At 39.8% G+C, this 21,316-nt stretch overlaps 3 protein-coding genes across 5 annotated transcripts; 2 read left to right on the top strand and 1 right to left on the bottom strand.

Moving 5' to 3' along the window:
- Positions 1 to 1,795: 1,795 nt before the first annotated feature.
- Positions 1,796 to 12,408, bottom strand: LOC106580839 (ribosome biogenesis protein NOP53). 2 transcript variants are annotated; one of them, XM_014162317.3, is made up of 12 exons: positions 12,160 to 12,405; positions 11,096 to 11,172; positions 10,904 to 11,000; positions 10,192 to 10,391; positions 10,044 to 10,099; positions 9,803 to 9,898; positions 9,545 to 9,646; positions 9,275 to 9,427; positions 9,000 to 9,175; positions 4,331 to 4,397; positions 3,117 to 3,193; positions 1,796 to 2,487 (listed from the first exon to the last, which is right to left on the bottom strand). In XM_014162317.3, exons 1-12 carry the CDS (start codon positions 12,363 to 12,365, stop codon positions 2,427 to 2,429), a joined length of 1,368 nt encoding a protein of 455 aa, XP_014017792.3. In that variant the 5' UTR covers positions 12,366 to 12,405; the 3' UTR covers positions 1,796 to 2,426. The 2 variants fall into 2 exon arrangements, with proteins under 2 accessions (XP_014017792.3, XP_014017791.3); XM_014162316.3 differs by having other exon boundaries at positions 9,275 to 9,646; positions 12,160 to 12,408.
- Positions 12,409 to 12,797: 389 nt separating this feature from the next.
- On the top strand, positions 12,798 to 16,086 carry LOC106580841 (histone H3.3A). The gene is made up of 4 exons (XM_014162321.3): positions 12,798 to 13,069; positions 14,168 to 14,311; positions 14,447 to 14,600; positions 15,132 to 16,086. The coding sequence occupies exons 2-4, from the start codon at positions 14,184 to 14,186 to the stop codon at positions 15,258 to 15,260; spliced, it is 411 nt and encodes a 136-aa protein (XP_014017796.1). The 5' UTR covers positions 12,798 to 13,069; positions 14,168 to 14,183; the 3' UTR covers positions 15,261 to 16,086.
- An 850-nt stretch (positions 16,087 to 16,936) lies between these two features.
- LOC106580840 (histone H3.3A) lies at positions 16,937 to 20,239 on the top strand. 2 transcript variants are annotated; one of them, XM_014162319.3, is made up of 4 exons: positions 16,937 to 17,071; positions 17,926 to 18,069; positions 18,275 to 18,428; positions 18,695 to 20,239. In XM_014162319.3, the coding sequence occupies exons 2-4, from the start codon at positions 17,942 to 17,944 to the stop codon at positions 18,821 to 18,823; spliced, it is 411 nt and encodes a 136-aa protein (XP_014017794.1). In that variant the 5' UTR covers positions 16,937 to 17,071; positions 17,926 to 17,941; the 3' UTR covers positions 18,824 to 20,239. The 2 variants fall into 2 exon arrangements, with proteins under 2 accessions (XP_014017794.1, XP_014017795.1); XM_014162320.3 differs by having other exon boundaries at positions 16,948 to 17,067; positions 18,695 to 19,039.
- Positions 20,240 to 21,316: the final 1,077 nt, after the last annotated feature.

Genomic DNA, 21,316 nt, shown 5'->3' with positions numbered 1-21,316 from the left:
ATTAAGGGATAAGCAGCTTTGTCCACGCTCCAGACACCCACAGGACAGGGGGATAGATGTCCATACCGCCCGGCCAGGTGTAACTAAGGTTTACCCCCCTGCCTGTGTCCCCCTCAGCTCCCCAACCCCATATTAATGCCCATGATTTTAGAACGAGATGTTTGACGAATAGGTGTCCACATAATGTTGGTCATGTAGTGTAAGTTAAATGGACTCGCTGTGTGAAATAACAGAGGTTGACATGATTTTTGAATGACTAACTCTTTCCCCTGTTCCCTGTCCCCCATACATACATACATACATACATACGTAAGGTCCCGAAGTCAAGAATTAGATTTCAAGCACAGATTCAAGGACAAAGACCAGGGAGCTTTTTGGCAGCCTCATAAAGACTGATTGGTAGACGGGTAAGAATAACAAATCAGACATTGAATATCTCTTTAAGCGTGGTTAAATTAATAATTATGCTGTGGAGGACGGATTAAACCACCCAGACACATCAAAGATGCAGACGTCCTTCTGAACTGAGCTGCAGGACAGGAAGGAAACTGCTCAGGGAAGTCACCATGAGGCCATTGGTGATATTAAAAGAGCTACAGAGTTTAATGGCTGTGATGGGAGAAAACTGAGGATGGATCCACATTGTAGTGAATCCACAATAATAACCTACATGACAGAGTGAAAAGAATACAAATATACCGAATATGCATATGTATGCAACAAGGCACTAAAGTAATACTGCAACAACAAAAAACTGAGCAAAGGAATACACTTTTTGGTTTAAATGCAAAGCCTCATGTTTGGGGCAAATCCAACACAAAGTAAGTGCCTCCTCATTTTCAAACATGGTGGTGGCTGCATCATGGAATGGGTGTACCTGACATTGCCAAAGACTGGGGAGTTTTTCAGGATGAAAAGAAACAAGATGGAGCTAAGCACAGGCAAAATCATAGAAGAAACTCTGCTTCACACGAGACACTGGGAGATTAATTCATCTTTCAGCACCTCAACCACCAACGACAGAAATCTACACCGTAGTTGCTTATCAAGACTTGAACATTTGGATCTAGAATTTTGAAAATAGTGGTCAAATATTGCACAAGACAGGTGTGTAAATCTCTTAAGAGACTCACCCAGAAAGACTCACAGCTGTAATCGCTGCTAAAGGTGTTTCTAACATGTATTGCCCGAAGGGGGCAAATATTTATCTAATCAATGTATAGTTTTATTTCATTCATCTTTTTTTTTTTTGCATTACATCCACTTTGGCAGAATTGTGTGTAGACAAATCTACAATAAAATAATTTAATCCCACTATGAAATACAATAAAATGTGAAAAAATATCCAAGGGCACTGTATAAGTTTGAGCCACTATATTCCAAAGGTCAAAACAGTGACTGCTAAGATTTTTTCCATTTACCATGAGCATCATGGATACAATGTAAGGAAAATTAAGACATGTTAATAACTAGGCCCTTTAAACATTGTTTACAAAAATATTTCACAATTTCAATATATTGGAAATTTAAGTAGTTGAATAGACTGGTGCCAAATTCATCTGTAAAAGTACATATTGGAGATTCATGCTTGTGGTTTAGACCATTGAGAAATCATACTAGACACCTTAATAATGCATGACTTATTTTTTTATTAGAACAGCTAACGTCTCTAGAGCCTGTAAAGTAAACATCCCCCTCCACACCATTGTGACCAATGGGATTAAATCGGCAAAAAATGTGTATTGTTACCACAAATGCAATGAGGCATTTAAATAGCAGTCAGAGAAAAACAATGTCAATAATTAACTTGCTTTAATGAAATCAAGTCAAGAGTATGGCAAATAATGGGATTTTGTACACAACAGATGTAACTGACAGAACGCACACAAGTCCAACTCTTGACACGTGGTTTTAAACGTTAGTCTGTCATTAATTGCTTTGCGTATTCACTCAGGCATCCACCCCTTCTAATGAGGGCATTAATCTTGGTTTGGCAAGAGCGAAAGACAAGATTACCAACTGGGACGGAGAGACAGGAGAGCACCCTTCTGATGCCTTTAACGTTCCCAACTGATGTTGACAGACCCAGAGGATTTAAATATCCTGCCAATGAACTCATTTGACCTCAAAATGCATTAGAACCGACCCTGAATCTGTATAACACTATCTGGGTTGGGCTGGTTCGTGTTCCATATAGACGTGTGAAAATATCAAGGCACGGCAAATGTTACAAGTCGTGGGGACTTCAATATTTTCCAACAGATTTAAAAAGGTGGCAAATCCATCATGACTTAACATGGGCTGAGTTGATTGATGACAATTGATGGGGCAAACAGTAGCTCTCTGGCTGGCTGTCACTCAGCGGTGGGTGCTGCTGTGTTGTTAGTGACATCAGTCTTGAACAGTTCCATAGGTTGGTTTGGTCTCTAGGTGATCTCCTTGAAGGCCCTCTTCTCAACATACTTCACCTTGTGTGTCCTCTTGAACCTGCGGGACGAGGCAGAGCACACAATCAAACACTGCCCATTCTGAAGCACGCCAACAGCTTCACATCAAATCAAGACTATATTCTCTTGTACAAGAAAAACTAAAGGAAATAGATGTGGAGGGAAAGCAGCACAGCATGTTGCCCTCAGTTCCCAGGAGGCTGTTCACACAACAGCTCCCTGAGTTCCATGATTGTCTTCACATTTCCCAGGAAATACTGTGAGCGCAAGGATGGGTTCATCACTGGACACAGTCATGCTCAAACTGACTGAACCAACAGAGGGGGTGCACTAGAACACAGGATCAACGAGTTACCCAGCTAACTTCGATAAACAACCAAAAATAACTTGATTTTCTGGTTCATTAAGAAAGAGTCAGACCATTCCCATTTCAAGCTCAGCTTTCTAAAAAGTTATTTCACAATATTTAGGCAAGTTAACTGGCTAACGCATTGATCCTGCTTTGTAGTACAACTCTGGAAATAAACCAAAACAAATCTAGAAAGTACTACTATGAAAGTTACGGACATACAGACCCCTATGTATATGACATCACTGTTCAATATCCATTATAGGCAAATATATTTCTGACATGAGATGCTGTTTGTTTTTAAAGGGAGAATAACTTACTTGGCTCGTTCTCTGGGCTCAATCATGTTCCTCTTCTGCATACTCTTGAAGCGTTCCTTGAGGACACTGCCCTCTGGCTGCAGGACACAATTACATGAAGGGAAACATGTTAGTACATGTCAGTAAACCCATATAAATAATGAGTGCTCTGATGAAGGACCTTGCGCCAAAACAGGGGTCAACGTGAGACGTTATTGAAGGGAATTAAATTGCTATCCTGAAACTTTTCAGCATTTCAGTTCCACATAGACTACTGTTCAAAAGTTTGGGGTCACTTAGAAATGTATTTGTTTTTGAAACAAAAGCAATTTTTTGGTCCATTAAAATAACATCAAATTGATCAGAAATACAGTGTATACATTGTTAATGTTGTAAATTACTGTTGTAGCTGGAAATGGATGATGTTTTATGGAATATTTACATAGGTGTACAGAGGCCCATTATCAACAACGGTCACTCCTGTGTTCCAATGGCACGTTGTGTTAGCTAATCCAAGTTTATCATTTTAGAAGGCTAATAGATCAGTAGAAAACCCTTTTGCTATTACGTTAGCACAGCTGAAAACTGTTGTTCTGATTAAAGAAGCAATAAAACTGGCCTTCTTTGGACTAGTTGAGTATCTGGAGCATCAGCATTTGCGGGTTCAATTACAGGCTCAAAATGGCCAGAAACAAAGACCTTTCTTCGGAAACTTGACAGTCTATTCTTGTTCTGAGAAATGAAGGCTATTCCATGCGAGAAATTGCCAAGAAACTGAAGATCTCATACAATGCTGTGTACTACTCCCTTTTATTGCTTCTTTAATCAGGACAACAGTTTTCAGCTGTGCTAACATAATTGCAAAAGGGTTTTCTAATGATCAATTAGCCTTTTAAAATGATAAACTTGGATTAGCTAACAACGTGCCATTGGAACACAGGAGTGATGTTGCTGATAATGGACCTCTGTACACCTACGTAGATATTCCATTTTTTTTTTTAAACAAGCCGTTTTCAGCTACAATAGTCATTTACAACATGAACAATGTCTACGCTGTATTTCTGATCAATTTGATGTTATTTGAATATACTTTTTTTTGTGCTTTTGTTTCAAAATCAAGGACATTTCTAAGTGACCCCAAACTTTTGAACGATAGTGTATATGTACATGGGTTCAAAGGTCAGCCGAGTATGACCGTATTGTAGAATGTGAGGGGGATACAGTCAGTCACAAACCTTGAGTGTCCGCAGGGATCCAGGAATCTCATTACTTAGCTGGACCTCTAGATCCTGAGCCTGGAACCTGGGGAGATATGTGGGGGACAAGTTCAGACAGAGTATGGAGACCATAGAACAGCAGCACAGAGGCAACTCACACTTAGGGGAAAGCAGCACCATAGAAACCAGGCTACATTATTTGGTTTGGAATGGGGTATAGGTTCTTCTGGAGCCCATTGTTACAGAAATGTCTAGGGCTACTTACAGTTCATACTAGAGGTCGACCGATTAACCGGAATGGCCGATTAATTAGGGCCGATTTCAAGTTTTCATAACAGTCGGTATTTTTGGCCACCGATTTGCCGATTAAAAAAATAAAATAAAATCTATAATATTTTTTTAACTAGGCAAGTCAGTTAACCTGTTTGGGATAGGGGGCAGTATTTCCACATCCGGATAAAAAAACGTACACCGATTTAAATTGGTTACTACTCTTGCACCGAGACAAGAATATGCATATTATTAGTAGATTTAGATAGAAAACACTCTAAAGTTTCTTAAACTGTTTGAATGGTGTCTGAGTATAACAGAACTCATATGGCAGGCAAAAACCTGAGAAGATTCCAAGCAGGAAGTGGCCTGTCTGACAATTTGTAGTCTTTCTGCTGCATCTCTATCAAAATTACAGTATCTGTGCTGTTACGTGACACTTTCTAAGGCTTCCATTGGCTCTCTAAAGCCTCCAGAAACCGGATTGACACGTCTCCTGTCTCTGGGCAGATAACAGCAGCTCAGTTTGTCAGTGGACTGCCTGGTGACAGAGAGACTGGAGATGCGCTTCACGAGACCTCGCCATTTTTATCTTTCCCTCTTTGAATGAATACAATATTGTCCGGTTGGAATATTATCGCTATTTTACGAGAAAAATAGCAAAAAAAAATATTTTACACAGCGTTTGACATGCTTCTAAGTACGGTAAAGGAACATTTTGAATTTTTTTGTCACGAAATGCCCTCGCGCGTTACCCTTTGGATAGTGACCTGAACGCACGAACAAAACGGAGGTATTTGGATATAACTATGGATTATGTGGAACCAAAACAACATTTGTTGTTGAAGTAGAAGTCCTGGGAGTGCATTCTGACGAAGAACAGCAAAGGTAATCCAATTTTTCTAATAGTAATTCTGAGTTTAGTGAGCCCCGAAGTTGGCGGGTGTCTGAATAGCTAGCCTGTGATGGCTGAGCTATGTACTCAGAATATTGCAAAATGTGCTTTTGCCGAAAAGCTATTTTAAAATCTGACATAGCGATTGCATAAAGGAGTTCTGTATCTATAATTCTTAAAATAATTGTTATGTATTTTGTCAACGTTTATGATGAGTAATTTAGTAAATTCACCGGAAGTTTTCGGTGGGTATGCTAGTTCTGAACATCACATGCTAATGTAAAAAGCTGGTTTTTGATATAAATATGAACTTGATTGAACAAAACATGCATGTATTGTATAACATAATGTCCTAGGAGTGTCATCTGATGAAGATCAAAGGTTAGTGCTGCATTTAGCTGTGGTTTTGGTTTGTGACATTATATGCTAACTTGAAAAATGGGTGTGTGATTATTTCTGGCTGGGTACTCTCCTGACATAATCTAATGTTTTGCTTTCGTTGTAAAGCCTTTTTGAAATCGGACAATGTGGTTAGATTAACGAGAGTCTTGTCTTTAAAATGGTGTAAAATAGTCATATGTTTGAGAAATTGAAGTAATAGCATTTTTAAGGTTTTTGAAAATCGCGCCACTCGATTCCACTGGCTGTTGACTAGGTGGGACGATTTCGTCCCACATAACCGATAGAGGTTAACAAAAGCGCCTTTGCGAAAAAAAGCACAATCGTTGCACGACTGTACCTAACCATAAACATCAATGCCTTTCTTAACCTCTATGGGCTAGGTGGGACGCAAGCGTCCCACCCGTGGTGCACTCCATCAACAGCAGGTGCATTTCAAGAGCGGCAAATTTGAATCCAAATAAATGTCAAAATTCAAATTTTTCAAACATACAACTATTTTACACCCTTTGAAAGATAAACATCTCCTTAATCTAACCACGTTTTACGATTTCAAAAAGGTTTTACGGCGAAAGCATAAATTTAGAGTATGTTAGGACAGTACATTTACAAGAGTTGTGTGTAATGTTTTCTCAATTCAAAGACAGGGTCACCAACACCATAAAACCAGCTAAAATGATGCACTAACCTTTTACAATCTCCATCAGATGACACTCCTAGGACATTATGTTAGACAATGCATGCATTTTTAGTTCTATCAAGTTCATATTTATATCCAAAAACAGCGTTTTACTATGGCATTGATGTTGAGGAAATCGTTTCCCTCCAATAACCGGCAGTCAAGTCAGCACCACAAATTAAATAATTAAAATTAGAAAACATTGGTAAAATATTATATTGTCATTTAAAGAATTATAGATTTACATCTCTTGAACGCAATCAACTTGCCAGATTTAAAAATAACCTTACTGGGAAATCACACTTTGCAATAATCTGAGCACTGCGCCCAGAAAAATACGCGTTGCGATACAGACTAGACGTCATGTTGGGGAGATCTAAAATCGAAAATACTATGTAAATAATCCATTACCTTTGATTCTCTTCCTCAGATGTCACTTCCAGGTATCACAGGTCCATAACGAATGTAGTTTTGTTCAAAAAAGCTCATTTATGTCCAAAAATCTCCGTCTTGTTAGCACATGATCTAAGCCAGCCGGACTTCTCGTCATGAACGAGGGGAAAAAATATATTTACGTTCGTTCAAACATGTCAAACGTTGTATAGCATAAATCATTAGGGCCTTTTTTAACCAGAACATGAATAATATTCAAGGTGGACGAATGCATTCTCTTTTATAACGTATTGGAACGAGGGTACCCAACATGAACTCGCGCGCCAGGTGTCTAATGGGCCATCATCGTTCCATGGCTCTTGTTCGGTCAGATCTCCCTCCAGAAGACTCAAAACACTTCGTAAAGGCTGGTGACATCTAGTGGAAGCAATAGGAAGTGCCAAAATATTCCTCAGCCCCTGTGTTTTTTCAATGGCATAGGTTTAAAGGTAATACAACACATCAGGTATCCACTTCCTGTCAGAAAATGTCTCAGGGTTTTGCCTGCCAAATGAGTTCTGTTATACTCACAGACACCATTCAAACAGTTTTAGAAACTTTAGAGTGTTTTCTATCCATATATAATAAGTATATGTATATTCTAGTTACGGGGTAGGATTAGTAACCAGATTAAATCGGGTACATTTTTTTATCCAGCCGTGCAAATACTGCCCCCTAGCCCTAACAGGTTTTAAAATCAATACACAGAAGTATATATTTTTAAACCTGCATATTTAGCTAAAAGAAATCCAGGTTAGCAGGCAATATTAACCAGGTGAAATTGTGTCACTTCTCTTGCGTTCATTGCACACAGTCAGGGTATATGCAACAGTTTCTGCCACCTGGCTCGTTGAACTAATTTGCCAGAATTTTATGTAATTATGACATAACATTGAAGGTTGTGCAATGTAACAGGAATATTTAGACTTAGGGATGCCACCCGTTAGATAAAATACGGAACGGTTCTGTATTTCACGGAAATGAAAAACGTTTTGTTTTCGAGATGATAGTTTCCGGATTCGACCATATTAATGACCTAAGGCTCGTATTTCTGTGTGTTTATTATATTATAATTAAGTCTATGATTTGATATTTGATAGAGCAGTCTGAGCGGTGGTAGGCAGCAGCAGGCTCATAAGCATTCACTCAAACAGCACTTTCGTGCGTTTTGCCAGCAGCCCTTCGCAATTCAAGCATTGCACTGTTTATGACTTCAAGCCTATCAACTCCCAAGATTAGGCTGGTGTAACCGATGTGAAATGGCTAGTTAGCGGGTGCGCGCTAATAGCGTTTCAAATGTCACTCGCTCAGACTTGGAGTAGTTGTTCCCCTTGCTCTGCATGGGTAAGGCTGCTTCGAGGGTGGCTGTTGTCGATGTGTTCCTGGTTTGAGCGAGGAGTGGGACGGAAGCTATACTGTTACACTGGCAATACTAAAGTGCCTATAAGAACATCCAATAGTCAAAGGTATATGAAATACAATTCGTATAGAGCGAAATAGTCCTATAATTCCTATAATAACTATAACCTAAAACTTCTTACCTGGGAATATTGAAGACTCATGTTAAAAGGAACCACCAGCTTTCATATGTTCTCATGTTCTGAGCAAGGAAGTTAAATGTTAGCTTTCTTACATGGCACATAATGCATTTTTACTTTCTTCTCCAACACTTTGTTTTTGCATTATTTAAACCAAATTGAACATGTTTCATTATTTATTTGAGGCCAAATTGATAGTATTTATGTATTAAGTTAAAATAAGTGTTCATTCAGTATTGTTGTAATTTTCATTATTACAAAAAAAATAAAAATAATCAGCATCGGCCTTTTTTGGTCCTCCAATAATCGGTATCGAAAAATCATAATCGGTCGACCTCTAGTTCATACTATGATGCATTATACTTGATCTGTTTGCAAAAAATGGGGGAACTGTTGCATCTCGCTCTAGGTATAAAATTGTAATAAATAACCAAGACAACAGATGACAAGTGGCAGCCCTGTGGAGGTACTGACTTGAGTCTGCCGAGACGTCGGGGCATGGACTTCTCTGCCTCCTGGTTGGCCTTGCGCTGGGCCACCCTCTCTCTAGTCTGCTGCTCCAGACTCTTCAGGGTCGCCTGGATGGAGCGCAGCTGGAAGAGCTGCTGCTTCTTGTCAGTGAACGCCCTCGCTGCCTGCTTCTGTTGCGACTGTACAGCGAGAGAGACACTGTCGGTCAGATCCTAAGCTAGCACATGGAGCCGAAGGACTAGGGAATGTTAGGGGAAAGGCTTTGCAGTTTCGCGTACCTTTATCTTGTCGGCTCTCTGTCGCCTCCTTTCTTTCTCCGTCTTTTTCTCCTGCTGCAAGCCGCCACGAATAGAAACCTCCTCTTCCTCCTCATCATCATCATCTTCATCCTCTTCCACGAGCCCTTCCACTTGTTCCTGGAAGACTGTCTCCTGCAGAGAAACAGAGAGGAAGGTCAGGCAAAATTGAGCTGGACAGACCACATACAGGTCTGAATTGTGAAACAATGACAGTTGAGAGGCAGGGGGAGGGGTGTACTGTTGTTGTACCTCAGTGGCGGTATCCTCTCGGTTGACAGCCAGCTGTCTCTCTATTCTCAGCTCCGCTTTCTCCCGCTTCACCTCCACCTCATGGGCCTCTAGTAACAAGGCCTGAGAGAAAGGTCAGCACTTCAATACATCAACCATAGCATTACTCAACATGAAAAGACAGACCACCACACACACACACCAAGGGAGCAGAAACATTGATGAACGAACCAGGATTGAAGGTTTGGGTTTTAATCACTGTTAAGTGTAGTAAGTTACCTGATGGGAGAAGAAGTCTGGGTTGTAGGAGCCTCCAGGGGCTATGACCTCCACTGCCGGGAGAACAGAGGGCTTTGAGTTGAGCTTCTCTGGTCGCTAAGAGTGAACAAGACAGTGTTAAAAACCTCATGGTCATATACAAACGCTCCCATTTGCCTAAGTATCCCTCTTCACTATACAGCGCATACAATACTGAGAAACTATACACTTTCAGGCAGTGACAATGCAGTAGTCTTCTCACCTTCACACGCTTCTTCCCTGTTTGCTCAAGGTAGTAAGGATCGGCTGTCTCTTTGGCTGCAATATGAAGAAAAGATGGTCACAAACACTGACAAAAGAACTCAAGGATTTATTTGAAATAATTTAGCATTTTGAATAGTCAAACTTACCATCACCTCCCCACAGATCATAATAGGGTCTGTCTGGGAAGTTGTTGGCCTCCGTTTTTGATTTTGACGTTGTAATTGCAGGTCTGCGGTTCAAGAGCCGTTTCAGTCTCCGTGGTAACACACCCATGGCCGCCAATTTCTCTGCATTCTCTGCAATGCGGCGGAGTTTCTTTGCATTCGGTTGCTGGTGGGCCAAAACACTGGGGGAGAGAGGGGGAACTGAATTTTAAGTAGTATCCTCAAGAAAAGGAAGACTTCAGTGCACAATCACAGTTTATTACGAGAATGAGGAAAAAGCTAACCTAAGTACACTTGTGCACTTTTCAAAATATAGACTTGCTGCATGGCTTCAGTTTACAAAGTGGAGGCAAATCTGGGTCGTATTAGCTGGTGCAAACAGTAGGAAAACCTTTCGCAACAGAAAACAAAAGTAAGTTCAGGTAGTCCCTCCGTGCGTTTCCGTTTCATTTCTAGTACATATGACCCCGGAGAGGGGAAGCGGCACAGCATGTTGCCCTCAGTTCCCAGAAGACTGTTCACACAACAGCTCCCTGAGTTCCATGATTGACTTTACATTCCAGAGGAAATACTGTGAGGGCAAGGATAGGTTCGTCACTGGACATTGTGCCCATGCACAACTTGACTGACCCATCTCCAGGTAAGGGGCAGGATGACGGGGGTGAGAGGGCAATGGTCAGGGTCAGAAACTCACTCTTTAGGTGGAGGGACGAGGGAGTCATGCTGCAGGATTAGGTCTATCCTCAAGGGCCGCGACTTTGACTTCTTCTTTCCCTTCTTTCCCTCTTGGACTTCAGGCATCAGACACAGAAAACACTAACATCAGTGATTTGACACTCTAAACATTTACAAAACTGTATTTATTGTAAACAGTGGTATCACTTACCTGGCTGGACATATTTTCTCTGTTCTCCGATGTCCACAAAGAACAGACTATCATCTGGCTTCTCAGATATCAGTCCTCTGTCGAAAAAAGAAGAAAAGGTTTAGACCAGTAAATTAATAACTTCGTATTTTGAAGAAAATAAAATTTGGGCATACAGCATGTGTTAAACTGTAAATAAGAGCATTAAGTACATAAAAGCAGCCAAATCATAAATGAGTAAACCGGTCAAGAAACAATTCAATTTAGGTGTATTGCTGAAGTTTGGGTGATTATAGCCCGTGGTGTAAACTATTTAAGTAAAAATACTTTAAAGTACTACTGAAGTAGTTTCAGGGTATCTGTACTTTACTATTTATATTTTTGCCAACTTTTACTTTACTAAATTCCTTAAGAAAATAATGTACTTCTTACTCCATACATTTTTCCCCTGACACCCAAAAGTACTCGTTACATTTTAACAGGAAACTTGTCCAATTCACACACCTATCAAGAGAACATCCCTGGTCATCCCTACTGCATCTGATCTGGCACTCACTAAACACAAATGCTTCGTTTGTAAATTGTGTGTCAATTTTTTTTTAGTGATGCCGGCTGGTTTGCTTAATCTAAGGAATTTGAAATGATTTAACGTTATACTTCTACTTTTGATACTTAAGTACATTTTAGCAATTCCATTTACTTTTGATACTTAAGTATATTAAAACCAAAAACTTTTGGTCTTTTACTCAAGTGGTATTTTACTGGGTGACTTTTTCCACCACTGATTATAGCTAGGAATGTAGGTAGGAAATTGTTATATATATATATATATTATCATAGTTAGCTAGAATAAAACCCAACGTGTATATTAGCATTGCTAGCTAGCAAAGTGACGTTTCCATTTTTTACAAGTGGACTTGGATTGATTGACATGCAAAACTAGCTAGCGTAATCACACAGTGGTTTGATAATGTCGCAATACCTGCTAAATAATCGCTTATAATACAGTAAGTAATAGACCTAGTTAGATAGCTACTGTAGCTAGCTATAATGCAAGCAGGTATTGGCTAACACATGCTGCTCACCCTGTAGCTCTTTCCTGAAGTCTCACGTCATCCAAAAACTCTAAAACATCTTGAATATCACTGTGTTTGTTCCAATTTTTTTTCTTATTCTTATTCACACGCTTTCTCTGGCCACTGTTCAAGTCATCTGAACCGGCCGACGATTTAAAAGACATGAATCCTGGCTGCGACGCGGCCACGCGTTTCAGTCTCTTGACCGCCGCCATGCTGGATCATCTGAAGACGATGCTGATGACGTATGTCTCTTGACGTTCAGCACGAGCTGATGGGCCCCTATGGCCACCTTGAGGAGGACTTGTGTAAAAACAAAATAACACCCCTGGAAATAAGATATTTGTAGGCCCCAAATGTATACATTGATAATAAGATTTTTTTACTGCTAGGTAATTTAATACTTTTGTGATTTAAAACCTGGATATAATACAATTTATACTAAAGCAATGTTTGTCACAATACACAAACCTTCCAAGAAGTGTAATCTGATAATCTAAATTGTTTGAATTTTTACATAAAGAACTACAGGTAACAGAAATCCTGTAATTGCTAATTTTGCAGTTATAGCCATTTTGTCTCGCGCACTCATGTGGAATCATCAGTCCCATAAAACACTTTCAATAATTGTCATCAATTTGTCATACATTTAAATGGCTAATATCTGCCAATGCAGTAAACAGACGTTTCACTAACATATCTCATTCTGGAGTATATCACGCTTTTAAGATGATTGATAATTGATTGAATTGGTCAATTCATAAACGTGTAAAAAAGTTGGTCTCTTGTCACAGCAGATGCATTGTGGGTAACCTGCCATTTTAACCCAATATAGGACTCCATTCTGTTGTGTGAACAACGCAATAAATAAGGACACGAGACGAGTTTCATATTTTTAACATTGTCTGTTGTATCAAAGGTAAGTGTCGCGTTTGAAATATTTTTTTTACAAATATTGTGTATTTGTGAATTTTAACTTTTTTGTTATCTAGACTATCTTTTTGCAAGTAAATCGGCAGTCATAGGGAAAACACAACCCAGACGACCGAAAAAGCAAGCTATTATCTGCTTGTAGTAACTACAGACCAAAGCACTCCTTTCGAATTTGACACGGTTATGCACGGGTTCTGAGTAATTCTCTGAGTACAGAAGTTTTTCAATAGATTCCTAATGGTGTCTAGAACAATCCTTCAATGTGTTTTAGTTTAAAGCGACAATGTCCTCGTTTTAAATGTCGTTTTAATTGTCACCTTCTTGTTAAACACATTCGAATTTTCCTTCGCGTTAATACGTTCCTGTTACAGCAGCCATAGTCTTCAATGCGTAAGAGGCGGGGACCTACTTGGTGAAAGACGTTGCTCATTGGCGGAAAAGGAAGAAAATCCCACCCCTTATCACTAAATAAGTCCCTATTGGTAGTTGTATGAAACCTTTACGCTGTAATTCGCTGAAGTAAATGTACATCTTTGCGGACTTGTGCCACAGACTTGGATACAATCACAGAGGGTTATATACAAATAATAACGATTTTTTTTTTTTTTTTTTTTTTGAAGGATGTCATAGGTTACTTTCTAAATGTAATCCGTTCGTTTCTATTTACTTGTCCAATTGTACTCTAATGTAATTTTTGAATTAACAAAACTTTCAGTTTTAATTAATTTGCCCTTAAGAACCATTACAGTACAAAATGTCCAACAATGCATTTGGTGTGTAATTCTAGGGGTCTGACTTGCTTTGTTGGAACAAACTTAATCATTGAATAAAAGCAAGTTTAATTGAATGTCATTGACAACAAAGGTGTCTTAATGTATTTTTATTTTTATTTTTTTGTGCATTTGTTTTCTAAATGTAAAACAAGTAATGGTTATTTTTTTCAAGTATCTGTAATCTTATTACAATATTTTTGCTGGTAGTGTAATTGGTGGTGTTTAGCAGACTAACATGGGTTTTTCGCTGGATTTGATAGCTATTTTGTTGCTTCCATTAACGTTCCTGTCTCAATTTCCCCTTTATTCAGGTGATTTGTAGGAGCCATGGCCCGTACCAAGCAGACAGCCCGTAAATCTACTGGAGGCAAAGCCCCACGTAAGCAGCTGGCCACCAAAGCTGCCCGCAAGAGTGCCCCTTCTACTGGTGGGGTCAAGAAGCCCCATCGCTACAGGTGACGGCGGGACAAAATGCAGTGCCTGAACATGCAGGCTTTGACCCACCTGGTGTCGTTCTCTCTCCTTTAATAATTTGATGTAGATAAAGTAAAGGACCACAGTGGTGTTACTTAATTACTGTTTCCCTCCAGGCCTGGTACGGTGGCCCTGCGTGAGATCCGTCGGTACCAGAAGTCCACTGAGCTGCTGATCCGCAAGCTGCCCTTCCAGCGCTTGGTGAGAGAAATCGCTCAGGACTTCAAGACTGACCTGCGTTTCCAGAGTGCAGCCATTGGAGCCCTGCAGGTCAGTGTGTTTATGATTTTCGTTCACCCACCAAATGACACTAAAGCAAGACATATCAGAATTTGTACACTTATAGAGATACTAAGGAATTTTGGCCATGAGGGCCTTTCTACTTTTGCTAAGTCTAAAATGGATGCATATTTATGTCTGTGTCCAGTATGAAGAAAGTTAGTTTGCATTGGCTCACAAACCTAACTAGCGAGCCCAATGACTGCAAGTCTATGGGTATCTGCTAGCATGCTCATAGATGCCATAGATGTTGTCATTGCGCTAATGCTAGTTAGCATTGGCATGCAAAACTACCTCTAATATCCTTCATACAGGAGATGGACAAAAAATGATATCGACAAGTTCATCTGACTCTGGGGAAGTGGACAAAGGGCCTCATTGCCAAAATATCAACATATCCCTTTAATGGTGGCCTACTGGCAGTACTCTCCCCAAATGTTTGAAGAAGGCATTGTCCCATACCAAGTTAACGCTTATGCATATCATTAACTGAATTGAACTTGTATTTTTTTTTGTCTGCAGGAGGCCAGCGAGGCTTACCTGGTTGGTTTGTTTGAGGACACCAACTTGTGTGCCATCCATGCCAAGCGTGTCACCATCATGCCCAAAGACATCCAGCTGGCCCGTCGTATCCGTGGGGAGCGTGCTTAGATGCCTCCCTAATTTGCGTGCCCTCAGGCTGTCTTTCCCTCCCTTCCCACTTTTCCTTTTAAGTAGCTTGGTTTGAGTAATGTGATAAAAGTAGTGTGCAGTCTTGTCCCCCTTAGTTCTCTTAGCAGAAGACTTTTAGGGTACTTTGTGTATCATGTATCTGTTTTGAAGCTGATTGGACTCACACCTTTAATGTGTGTGCAAATCGGCACGGCAAAGGGTGCATGCATGAAGCATCTTGGGCAAACATTTTCTCCTATTGACGATGCTATGACATTATTATAACAGGGTTTTCTAATTGATAGACATGCATTGTTGTTTTTTTTTACATGTACCCTTTCATTTGTTTTTTTTACAACTAGAGTTTCTACTGTTTACAGGATGCATATAATAGTAAATTCTGTTCTGAAATTGATAAATGACATTGATTCAAAACATTGCAAAGGCCTATATGTAGTGTAATGTTTATGTATTTCTCCCATGTAATATTTTAGTTCCTTTCTCAGGTTGTGATACCCTTTTCTTAATGCTTTTGATTTGAATTTTCTGTTAATTTTTTATTTTTTTTAAGCAGACATTTGTAATATCCAGAATTCTCACAAAGGTGATAAACTGATGTTCCACAACTGGTTGAGTAAAGTGATTGACCTACACAAAGTACGGAGTTGCATGCTGCAGGCAATGGTATTTTACTCAATTTGTATTTTAAATAGTGAGTTTTTCATATTTGGTCATTTGAAGAACTGTCATATTCATTGGAAAAAGTACCCAGTTTTACTTGTAATGATGCCTTTAATAAAAAATGACAGGTGAGTCACCAGTAAAATACTAGAGTAAAAGTATTTAGTTTGAAATATACATAAGTAGCAAGTGTACATTTGATATTCCTTAAGCAAACAGCACCTGTGTGTTAATGTTGATTTATGGATAGAAATGGGCACACTAACACTCAGACATACTTTACAAACACAGCAGTGGTGTAAAAATACTTTTAAAGTAGTTTTGGGGTATCTGTACTTTACTATGTTTGACTACAGTCCTACATTTACTTTTTAATCAATTTTCCCTGACACCCAAAAGTACTCGTTAAATTTCAAATGCTTAGCTAGACCGGGGAATTGTCAAATTCACTTAATAACAAGAGAACATCCCTACTACCTCTTGTTTAGTGAGTCTGCCCGATCACAGGCAGCAGGAATGACAAGGGACGTTCTCTTGGTAAATTGGACCATTTTCCTGTCATGCTAAACATTCAAAATGTAATGATTTACTTTTGGGTGTCAAGGAAATGTATGGTGTGAAAAGTACATTCTTTAGGAGTTGTCCAATCTAAACGGTGAAGTACAGATACCCCAAATTAAAGTAGTACTTACACCACTGTTAGGAAACCAGACCTTTTTGTGACGACATTTACGGCTGACATTTGCCTAAGACTTGTGAATGTAAGGTTGTACACGGATATACAATTGCATAATTTTATTGAGCATGGCAAATTGAAAAGCCAATACGTTTCCACAGTATCTGGAGAAAAAGATCGATAGTAGGTAGGCTACGATGTTCGCTTATGAAATTCTGAGACCGATACAGTAACATTCAGTAGAGTACAAAATAAATATCCAAAGAACATGTGGCCGAAGTGCTACAAAACAAGAAATGTGTGTATACACTGATGCATTCTGGGATAAATGATTGACACAGCAGCCATTTTCCCGCTGTACGTTTGTTCCCATTGTGGATACGAGGAAGAAAATACTGACACGGCCAGACAAGCTAAACATTTTTCACATCCTTTTTAACGACTTTTGGTGTAGGTAAGTCAAACACTCGACTGCTTTTAATTTACGATAACTTCACATTTGAAAAGTTTCAAATTGCTTCAATTCTGGTGTTATTTTGTTGGAAATCCATTTCATTTTCGTCGTAGAGAAAAATAACAAACCCGACTGTCGAAACCGCACAGAATTGCAGCCTTTTCTACAGCTAGTGCAGCCGGAGAAAATTGTTTCAAATTATGCGCGGGTTCACTTCGGTCGTACGCAGGCATTGGCAGTCGAACTCCGTTTCTATGACTACATACGAGTTCCGTGGGATGTCTTCTTTAATGTATAGTAGTTGTTTAATGAGAATGTCAAACAGCTGTTTCTTTAAATATCAAAGTTTTAGTGCTACTCCTTTGCTTTTCTGCCTTGGGTCTTTATCCCGGTTGCGCATCAAGCAGCCGCCATCATCACAGCTGAGTGGGCGGGGCTACCAACAATGTCTGGGAGCTGTAGATCCCGCCTCTTCGTGACAGAGCACACGCTGATTGGTCTTAGTCATATGTTTACACAATTAGATTGACTAACCAACCAATGCCGTCGTTTTCCCCGTTGATTGATTGATTGGCTCTGTCGACTTTGATTGGGGAGATTCATGTTGTACCTTATCCGCACTTTTTGTTTTAAATGTGTTCAATGACAATGAGTTGAACACCCAATTACTGTACAAAAATACTCTTGTTTCACAGTGCTTTTCAATTTTGTGAAAGTTTTGAATCAGCATAGATAACGGATTAATAAAAATGCAATGACTTGATTATCAGGTCTAATTGCAACAACTAACAGTTAACATTTTTAACCTATGGTCATTCTTATATCTCATGTATGTGGTTCTCCCCTTCATTCAGGTAATTTGTAGGAGCCATGGCTCGTACCAAGCAGACAGCCCGTAAATCTACTGGAGGCAAAGCCCCACGTAAGCAGCTGGCCACCAAAGCTGCCCGCAAGAGCGCCCCTTCTACTGGTGGGGTCAAGAAGCCCCATCGCTACAGGTGAGAGAGAGTGACAGAGTGGCTGAAAGGTCTTACCAAAGCTACCCTCTGTCCCTGACTCACAATACTGGCCCTTATTATGACTCCATCACCACCTGATACAAGATAGAAGGATTTAGGCCTAAAGAGTTTGATTCTGGATTTTTGTAATGAATCCATACAGTGGTGTTAGTCATGGGATTCTTCTAACTGTGTTTCCCTCCAGGCCTGGTACGGTGGCCCTGCGTGAGATCCGTCGTTACCAGAAGTCCACTGAGCTGCTGATCCGCAAGCTGCCCTTCCAGCGCTTGGTGAGAGAAATCGCTCAGGACTTCAAGACTGACTTGCGTTTCCAGAGTGCAGCCATTGGAGCCCTGCAGGTCAGTGCTACACCATCACCCCAACATAGGGACACAAGCACACACCATCACCGTTGTAGATGCTGTCATAAACCACATAACTCAAGTTTGAGGCAGGAGAAAAATAATTGCATTATGTTGATTGTTTTATCACACACTGAAGAGGAATGCTTGGATCATGTGCCTGAGTTTATCACAAAATAGCATTTTAGAGGTTGATATTGTTCACACATTTTTAAGTGTGCTGTCGTGAGCTATTTTTCCAACCTGTTCTTTGTTGTCTGCAGGAGGCCAGCGAGGCTTACCTGGTTGGTCTGTTTGAGGACACCAACCTGTGCGCCATCCATGCCAAGCGTGTCACCATCATGCCCAAAGACATCCAGCTGGCCCGTCGTATCCGTGGGGAGCGCGCTTAAATGCATCTCTAATTTTCCTCCCCTCACCAGTCTGTCTTCCCTCTCCCCTCCCTGCCGTCTCCTCTTATGTTGGTAGTGATTAGAGAAACAATGATTATGATAAGAATAACGTGTATAGTGGTGTTTTCTTAGTACTCTCGGCAGCAGACTATTATAGGGTACTCTTTTGTGCATGTACCTGCTTGTTGCTGGTCAGATCTCCCACCACCACACCAACAAATCAGATGTTCCATTGTCATGATGCCGTGTGGAGAGATCAGATTAAACAGAAGACAGGGAATCTGAGACGGGTGGTGGTCACAGGAGGATGGGGTTAGGTTTTTGTCTGCGGAGGGGAGTACCTCATTCTCTGCAGGGTGCTACAACAACTGCCCTAGTTCCCTTCCTCCTTCCCAACTCTGCCAGTGAAATAAAGACTGAGCTGGTGTCTTTCATGGGAATGCATGAATGGGAGTCCAGCCCCCCCCCCCCCCCCTTGTGTGTGAGTGTGTAGATTCTGATCAGCACAGCAAATTGTATACAATTCAAAAAAATCTCTGGAACAATGGTTTAATCTTACATTATTGATCATCACTATCATGGTTATTTACATTTATGTCATTGAGCAGATGCACTTATCCAGAGTGACTAACAGTAGTGGGTGCATAAATTTCCATACTTTCTCCTGACTGATCCTCTGTGGGAGTTGAACCCTCAACCCTGGTGTTGCAAGCACCATGCTCTACCAACTGAGCCACATGGGACCAGTTGTCAATTTGTTTTTATGCTTATTTTATGCTTCCACATTTTTCATAGTGGAAATAATATTTGTGAATGAAATGGAGATGGGGGAATCTAATTAAATGTTCTACAGAAAACAACATCGACGTAAGCTATCATTTCTACAGGTGTTAAAGCTTGTGATTTGTTTTGGCTGTCAAAGGGGATCCTTGATTGTGCATTCTCATTTCATTGCCTCTTACCTGATTGACACAGTTTTCCCTTTGTCTTTGAATTCTCAAATTTGGTTTCAGTGATAAATAACTGGAGACAGCATTTTAAAGCTTTTGAAAACAAATAGTGAATCCAGTGATATTCTTTGTGATCGCTCCTGAGGGGCCTCGTTGTGAGGGTAATGGAGCTTGGTGGTCAATGCTCTCTTGCAAACCAAAAATAGTGTAATTGGTAAAGTGATCATGTATGTTAATGTTATGGGAGCTATAAATGGGATGGTCAGCGATATTTTGACCTCCCCCTTCACTTCGCTCCAGATTCTACATTTGTGTAATGTTTCTCAGGTTGATGTGTCACCCTTTTAACTTAAACCATTTTTATTTCTTAATTTGAATTTGAAATGTTTAGATGTTGAAATAAAACAATGTTTGTAATTTCCAGATTTCTCATATAAGGTGGTAATAAATGGATGTTACACACACACACCTGTCTTCTGTCAGTTTTGTTTAGTCCATTGACTGTCAATCAATTACTAACATAGATATTTGCTGTTATCGCCAGAGCTGTGAAAAGCACACCTTTGACCATTATGAGTAAGGTTTGTTTGCTATGACCATCACAATCTGGTGTTCTGAATGCATTAACAATCTCAGTCCTATGTTGTTTCAAATACTGGACAAAATAGGTTATGTGTGTGATTATACTTTTTTTTTTATCCTTGTGAAAAGGAGTTACACAGAAAGTGTCCAGTAGTGATCTTTTTTTTGTTTTTTACATTTTTTACCCCTTTATCTCTCGAATTTCGTGATATCCAATTGGTAGTCTTGTCCCATGTTTTGAGGCAATGGAAACATTTTTTTTTTTAAACATTAAAATGTGGATTGTGCTCTTTATAATTATTTGAGATAAAAAACGACCACTAGAGGGCAGTAAAGTACCACGTTTGAACAACGATCCAACTAGACAAGTCATACTCTGAATGAAGTGAAGTCCATGGATGGAGGGGTATCTGTAGAGCCCTATACTAAACATTCTTTTAGGTATCTCTTCAACAATATTCAGACCGTTGGAGCTGTACTGTTTTATCTGACATACAACTGAAACCTTACAGAAACAATCAACATCTTTGTATCAGATATTTGTTCTTAGCTGTGGTAAGTTAGGCCTAGAGCACAGTGTCATTCTATGTGTCCCTGTTTTTATGTGAAGTCTTCAGATCAGAGAGAGAACATCCTTATAGAGAATGTCCAAAAAGTGCTGAGTTTATTGGTTCCGTCATCACATTGATAAATAAATTAACACTAGCATACTGGGCTCAGCCTCAGAGACCCTTGCTGTCTCTTCAACATTCATATCAATTTATATTTGTTTTGCCCTATCCTGTTTTATTGTAAAATATGTGAAAGTCTGCCCTAACGAACTGCTAGAAGTTAACTTATGTTAAAGTGAAAATACATGATTGAGGCTGCAAGCATACAAGGGCCTCAGAATACACATCTCCCACAGGGGTGGACAAGACAAATCAACATAAAGATCGAACCTGTCTTCTTGACTTTTAGA

The sequence above is a fragment of the Salmo salar genome, chromosome 20, assembly GCF_965601325.2.
Source record: "Salmo salar chromosome 20, fSalSal1, whole genome shotgun sequence".
Classification (NCBI taxonomy): Eukaryota; Metazoa; Chordata; class Actinopteri; order Salmoniformes; family Salmonidae; genus Salmo; species Salmo salar.
This window is presented reverse-complemented; position numbering and strand designations above follow the sequence as displayed.

Coding starts and splice junctions, on each gene's coding strand:
- LOC106580839 (XM_014162316.3), bottom strand. CDS start 12,365: ATGGCGGCGGTCAAGAGACTGAAACGCGTGGCCGCGTCGCAGCCAGGA. Junction 9,647..9,802: donor CAGACTTCTTCTCCCATCAG/GTAACTTACTAC, acceptor CCTTTCTCTCAG/GCCTTGTTACTAGAGGCCCA. Junction 3,194..4,330: donor GATCCCTGCGGACACTCAAG/GTTTGTGACTGA, acceptor TGTGTCCTGCAG/CCAGAGGGCAGTGTCCTCAA.
- LOC106580841 (XM_014162321.3), top strand. CDS start 14,184: ATGGCCCGTACCAAGCAGACAGCCCGTAAATCTACTGGAGGCAAAGCC. Junction 14,312..14,446: donor AAGAAGCCCCATCGCTACAG/GTGACGGCGGGA, acceptor GTTTCCCTCCAG/GCCTGGTACGGTGGCCCTGC. Junction 14,601..15,131: donor CAGCCATTGGAGCCCTGCAG/GTCAGTGTGTTT, acceptor TTTTGTCTGCAG/GAGGCCAGCGAGGCTTACCT.
- LOC106580840 (XM_014162319.3), top strand. CDS start 17,942: ATGGCTCGTACCAAGCAGACAGCCCGTAAATCTACTGGAGGCAAAGCC. Junction 18,070..18,274: donor AAGAAGCCCCATCGCTACAG/GTGAGAGAGAGT, acceptor GTTTCCCTCCAG/GCCTGGTACGGTGGCCCTGC. Junction 18,429..18,694: donor CAGCCATTGGAGCCCTGCAG/GTCAGTGCTACA, acceptor TGTTGTCTGCAG/GAGGCCAGCGAGGCTTACCT.